Below are 6,906 nucleotides of genomic sequence, written 5' to 3'. Positions count from 1 at the left end.
AGTTCTCAAGGAAATGTGGCCAGTACTTCAGGCAGTGGTGAAATATTATTCAGCGAAGCAGCAACTGTTGCAGAAGGCAGACACAAATTTTGTGACACATGGATTATGGATTCAGGAGCGACGTGGCACATGACGTCTCGGAGAGAATGGTTTGATCATTATGAACCAGTCTCGGGAGGATCTGTATTCATGGGAAATGATCATGCCTTGGAAATCGCTGGGGTCGGTACTATCAAAATTAAAATGTTTGATGGCACCATTCGCACCATACAGGAGGTACGACATGTGAAAGGACTGACGAAAAATCTTTTGTCCTTGGGGCAATTGGATGACATCGGGTGCAAAACTCGGATCGAGAACGGGACTATGAAAATTGTGAAAGGCGCGCTTGTGGTTATGAAGGCGGAAAAGGTTGCTGCAAATCTGTATGTACTTTTGGGAGAAACACACAAAGAGGCAGAACTAGTTGTTGCATCAAATGGTTCAGGAGAAGAATTAACGGTGTTATGGCATAGAAAGCTCGGGCATATGTCAGAACGGTGGTTGAAAATTCTCTCAGAACGGAAGCTGTTGCCGGGACTTACAAAAATGTCACTACCCTTTTGTGAGCATTGTGTTACCAGTAAACAACACAGATTAAAGTTTGGCACTTCTACTGCCAGGAGCAAAAGCATATTGGAACCGATTCATTCGGACGTTTGGCAAGCACCGGTTGTATCCCTAGGAGGAGCGAGATACTTTGTCTCGTTAATTGAAGATTTCTCTAGGAGATGTTGGGTGTATCCAATCAAGAAGAAATCAGATGTTTTCAAGATCTTCAAAGATTTCAAAGCACAGGTTGAACTTGATTCTGAGAAGAAAATCAAGTGTCTGAGGACTGACAATGGAGGAGAATATATCAGTGATGAGTTTGATACATATTGTCAACATGNGAAGCACTATCAAGTCCTGAGGCCCCTTTTTGGAAAGAGGCAATGAACAATGAGATAGAATCTATCTTGCAAAATCATACATGANAATGCTGCATTATGTTTTGGAGGATCGGATTTTACACTCAGGGGCTATGTGCATTCAGATTATGCAGGTGATCCTGATAAGATGCAATCTACTACTGGTTATGTGTTTACACTTGCAGGAGGAGCAGTAAGCTGGGTTTCAAAACTGCAGACAGTTGTGGCGTTATCTATAACGGAGGCAGAATATATGGCTNGTGTATTAATAGCAATTGCAGCATTACATAATCTAGAAATACATCAAATGGATGTTAAAACGGCATTCTTGNTTTGTGACAGTCAGAGTGCCTTGCACATTGCAAGGAATCCAGCTTTTCATTCCATGACTAAACACATTGGAGTCCAATTTCACTTTGTGCGGGAAGTAGTAGAGGAAAGAAGCGTGGATATGCATAAGATCCATACGAAAGATAACATAGCTGATTTTCTGACCAAGCCAGTGAACACCGATAAGTTTGAGTGGTGTAGATCCTCAAGTGGTCTAGCAGAAACGTAAGCAGCAGGGAATGGCAAGATCGAAAGGATGTGTGGAGATGCGTTTGATTCTCAATCAAATATCCAAGTGGGAGACATGTCGGCAATATGAGCATTAAATGGACGAGTCAACAAAGGTTGGCATTTTTTACTCAGATAGAAAGGAACGCGTTTTATACACGGTAGGATGCGTTCAGACGGAACGCGTTTTTAACGCGTTTTCACACTGACAGGAAGTTCTATAAATAGAGCTACATTCCTTCATTCTGAAATCATCCCTTCTTCGAGTTTTCTCTCATCTTATAAGCATTTGAGTGCTTAGTTCTATAATATTTGTGAGGTGTTTTGTTCTCCTGTATTAAGAGAGTGTGTGTTCTCTTTAGAAACACAGTGAGTGAGTTGTACACCACAAAATATTATAGTTGAAATTCTTTTCATCTTGCCCGTGGTTTTTACCCTAATAATTTTTAGGGGTTTTCCACGTAAATCTCGGTGTCCAGATTATTCTTTATTTTCGGGTTTTATTATCTCAAATTACCGCACGTGGGACCAACAAGGAATCCGTTTGCAAGCTCAAAAAAAAATTTAATTAGTCTAGTAATGAAAACAAACAAGTTGGTAAGATACCTTTGATGGAGTGAACTCATTTGGTTGTTGGTGCCTAACAATGCAATGTGCATTATATTATCACAAATAGTTGGATGACCGGACCCAAAGGGAAGTAAGCCTTTCAAGTTATCAGTTACTTCACTCAACGCAGCAGTTAACGTTGTAGGAAAAAACTCTAGAGATTTTATGACAGCCATCGCCGCACACTTCCTCTCACTGTGTTTCCCAACAAATGATTCATCCAAGACTTCATCTTCACACCCATTCTTTCTCTCAGCATGCTTTTCCAAGAACTCCCAAGACGCTACAAGTCCCGAGTTGAGCCGTTTCATTCTCATACTTCCTCTTACAAAAAAGGGCTGATGATGGATGTTAAACGTCAGGCTAGGAATATAACACAGCTAGTATATCAGATAATTTCAAGACTACAACACCATTACCTGGTATAATCTGCGTATATAAATCTCAACAGCCCGTTGCTGAAGGGCGTGATCGGTGTGAGCAAATAGACCAAAAATTGCATCTTCGACGGACAAAGGAGCATTCACAATAGCTTCCATTTGTTCAATTATGGAACCTCTACATTTTAGCCTATCGACGTTTTCACTGTCTTCGATAAACTTTTCTGATTCTGAAAGACTTCCAATTATACTGGAACGAAGTTCACTGCGCTTTATCTGTCCTAGCAATTTATTTGACTTTATTGCTAACTGCACAGACACATTGAGCTCAGACAACCATCGGATGAAAGAAATAGCTAAATTAAAGCGAATAACCATTAAAGACAAATACTGGCTACGGAACATTGGTAAGCTTCTTTAAAGAAAGTCCACATGAAGACGTTAAGTTCTGACCAATCATAAAAAAGAGCACGGTATTCAGGAAATGGTAATTAAATAGAATTCCTAACCTCATAATAGTTGGCGTTGTTGAGTGCAGAAAGGCGGATTAGTTGATCCCGGTACATGGTGGGATTATAATACACAAGTCGCTCGAGGAGAGATAGTATCAGCTTATTTTTGTTCCCGATGCTCTGAAAAAGTATGAACAAATTTTCAAGTGAAGTTCCTGTCAGAGAATTTTTCTGAAAAAACAGATGAGAAAACTTGGTGTATATTAATCTGAATATACCTGGTGAGAGAGTACCAAGTCTACAACTTTCCGGAGATCCTTTTTATGTAAATGTCTTAAGCGTTCACTCACATCTACCTGAAATGTAAACATTCGCATTTTAGATAAGAAAATAGCTTGTGGAGAATTTTGCTTATTTCTTCCCTTTTTATGGTGGGCTACTGGTTATTCCAGGACTGTGTGGTGAATCAATAGACATGAATAACGGAAAAATGACAACTTATTTGTAACACAGAAACTAGAAATTCTGTACATCATAACTTCAGAATTTTATTTCATCAGGAAAAAAAATAGAGGAATTAAAAAAGTGAAAAGATAAAGCATTTAAACAGTACAATATGAAGAACAATGACAGCTTCATTCCAAGTGTTCGCCAAAAAATGATGACCTAACTGTAACATCTATGTAAAACTAAATTTACTTCATGAAAAAAAAGTACCTGTGTATCATCGCCAAAGAGTTCTTCGACGGATAAATACTCATCAAAAAGGCCCTGAACTATGAGACAAGCATGGCTCTTCAATCCTCCCTCGTAAGACTTGACAAGACTCACTAGAGGCTCAACTACTCGTTCTCGGGCCCCTTTCTCTTTATCAAGGCAGGAGTTTAAATGGTCCTGAAGTAGTGTCAAACCAAAGATAATTCTTCCCTTGTTTTGTATGGAAACAGCACAGGCAGTTATCAAAAGAGACAGACTTACATTCAGAATTCCATGCAAAACTTTTGCGGGAAAGTCAACATTTTGCTGTTTGGAGAACCCTTTACAATCCATGAGTTTTGCTTCTAACTGAAAAGTTATTGTCCAAGATAACGTTTCAGATGACAAAGTAAGAGCACAAATTCCATTGTTTGAGAACTAAAACTATTGAATCCATTATTTGTACAACCTCATATCTAAGGTCCTTGGGTAGTCTATTTGCCAGTACAGAGAAGCATTCTTGCCACTGGAGAAAAGGTAGCTCAGGATTGCCAAGGAAACTAATCAAGTTTTCAACAACATGAAACAGAAGTCGAGTTTAGTCAATAGAAGAATTGTTTTGACTAACCAGAATATCCAGGACAGTTTTATGCAGTCAAGCATTTAAATGCATCATTTATTTAAGATTAGCAAATTCCGTTCTGAAATATATAATTATTAACTGCCAAGTGAACATACTTCGTCAATGTTATGCTCGTATCCAGCAAGAACCATACGGGCTGCATTCAAACTTGCAGCAAATTGTTGATGAAGTTTACCAGATATGCCAATTGGTGGTCTCAGAACAGGAAAGATGCCATGGAACTGTTTTACTGTCTTTACGGCTGATGGGTCATCTAATTCAAGTCTTGCTATAAGCTCGCCAGCCTAGAAAATTATTTGTATTAATTGCTTAGTCATGCAGCAAGGCCATACATCTCATTTAAAATGTCTACCTGAATTATTTGACCTTCCGACATCTTAAATTGGATATTTCCAGAAGCCGGAGAAACAAGAGGCATACACATCTTCATTACTTCAACCTCTGCATAAGGTGTTTCAGCATTAACGTGGCTACCATTTTCAACCAGATACCTAAGTAGCTTGCATGGTGTGTCCGACAATAATTTGGATGGATCGTGATCATTCTGAATGCACAGAAGATGGATTAATCTCTACCAACAAATTTACTTATAAGTAGAAGATATGCACGAGCGTTGCATGTGTGGAACGTACAAAAATGATACGAGGATAACAATTCTCACATTACTCTCACTATCTTTTATTTTCAATAATTAATTCAATCTACGATACATCAATAAAGTTCAGAATTTATTTTTGCTTGAGTTCCTGAATATTAATATAATTGAGTTGTTTTAGGTTTGATATACATATAAGTATATAATGTTGCAATATTCTGTCAAAATATAAAAATATTTATTAATATGATCCATAATCAGAACCATACTTTTACTATCACTTTAACACCTATTTTAACTTCACAACCTTAAAATTTTAAAAATAATATAGTTAGACTATAAGTATTCAAAATAATAAAACAAAAAACAAATATATATTTTTTTAGAAGAACCATAATTTATAAATTTCTCATGATATATTTTGAAGTTATAAAGTTCTTTGCATAAATCATGTTCTAAAAAAATATCTACAAGTTTTACAAGTATTATCGATGAAAATTTGACATGACATAAAATATGAAGATAAATGTAATTTTTTTAAAAAAAAATTTATTTTTCGAGAGGAAATATTTAAAAAACATAAGAAAATTTTAAAAATCTTATAATCATTTTAAGTAACTGTACATGTAAAATTTATTTGTTTTTACATAAAAACGATTTGAATTCATTCTTATTTCTCTTTTTCTATCCATTTGATGTATATAAGAGTAATTATTATACATAAAATCAATATAAACTAATTTTGATTCTTTTGAAGTGTTTACTTATGATACCAAACAAATATTTGTGTTTGTCATACATATGATTTTACGATTTGCCACATTGACACCCACATCAGTGCAATCTTCATTATGTTCATAATTAGCTTAGTATAGAGCTTTGCACTGTAGATCACAATTATAAGAAATAAAAACCGTATCTTAGGTAACAAATATAACTTTTGGCTTGACGATCAAGAAACGTTCGAACTAAAAGATAAATTTTTCACTATCATTTAATTTTGTTGGGTTATGCGTGCATCAGTGAGGATAGTACTGAGATTAGTGAACTTTTATGAAGTTCTCGTGAGTTAAGTTGCTGATATTGTGTCCTTTATTTTANTTTTTTTAAAAAAAATGGATTGTAAATTTCATTCAAAAAATAAAATTTTATTTTTCTTCAATTATTGTAACATTAATACCTGAAAAACAAACAAAAAAATTACATGTATTTATTAATACTATTGTTCCAAATTTCATTAAAGATAAGCAATTTTTTTTAAAAAAAATTGATTATAAATTTCATTCAAAAAAATGAAAGATAAATTTAAATTTTTTTTCTGAAAAATAGTGGCTAAATTTTTTTTTCTTAAATTTATTTTAGAAACCATTAATAGCTGGAAGGAAATAAACAAAAAAAATATTTATTATTATTGTTCCAAATTTCAATAAAGATTGTTGGGTGAAATAATTGTTTCTGTTTGGTAGAGCGATTGAACCGTAATGCTTGAGTTGCTGTGCAGTTTAAAAGATTTGAGTTGCACCATTACCACCAGCTATAGCTTTTGGTAAAGCGGTAAGCACTCGGTCCTACAATTGGTATCAGAGCCAAGGTCACGGGTTCGATTCCCATTGATTGCAAGGAGTGCAATTATTGGGAGGGAGATTGTTGGGTGCAATAATTGTCCCAGTTTGGTAGAGCGATCGAACCGTGGTGATTGATTTGATGTTCAATTTAAAAGATTTGAGTTGCACCATTACCACCAGCTATAGCTTTTGGTAAAGCGGTAAGCACTCGGTCCTACAAAGATATATATTTTTTTATAAAAAATTGGAGTGCAAATTTCATCACAAAAAATGAAAGCTAAATTTCATTTTGGCTTCAATTTATTTTAAATTCCATTAATTAATAGATGAAAAACAAACAAACAAAGATATTTTAAATTTCATTAATAATTAATAGATGAAAAACAAACAAACATGTATTAATGATTATAAATAAGGACATACATGTAAATTAACAATTCAAACTCATATATTTATAA

General features: G+C 34.9%; 1 protein-coding gene across 1 annotated transcript in view; it reads right to left on the bottom strand.

Annotated features, from left to right (window-relative positions):
* Positions 1-4,219, bottom strand: part of LOC140968203 (acetyl-CoA carboxylase 1-like) — a 12,240-nt gene extending 8,021 nt beyond the window's left edge. Inside the window, exons 1-7 of the mRNA XM_073429089.1 lie at positions 4,115-4,219; positions 3,928-4,014; positions 3,667-3,843; positions 3,228-3,305; positions 3,007-3,129; positions 2,537-2,806; positions 2,115-2,455 (exon numbers count right to left, since the gene is read on the bottom strand). Coding sequence (XP_073285190.1) covers positions 2,115-2,455; positions 2,537-2,806; positions 3,007-3,129; positions 3,228-3,305; positions 3,667-3,843; positions 3,928-3,999 — 1,061 coding nt within the window. The 5' untranslated portion in view covers positions 4,000-4,014; positions 4,115-4,219. The remainder of the gene's footprint in view (positions 1-2,114; positions 2,456-2,536; positions 2,807-3,006; positions 3,130-3,227; positions 3,306-3,666; positions 3,844-3,927; positions 4,015-4,114) is intronic.
* Positions 4,220-6,906: the final 2,687 nt, after the last annotated feature.

This window comes from Primulina huaijiensis, unplaced genomic scaffold (genome assembly GCF_012295235.1).
Source record: "Primulina huaijiensis isolate GDHJ02 unplaced genomic scaffold, ASM1229523v2 scaffold32979, whole genome shotgun sequence".
Taxonomy (NCBI): Eukaryota; Viridiplantae; Streptophyta; class Magnoliopsida; order Lamiales; family Gesneriaceae; genus Primulina; species Primulina huaijiensis.
This window is presented reverse-complemented; position numbering and strand designations above follow the sequence as displayed.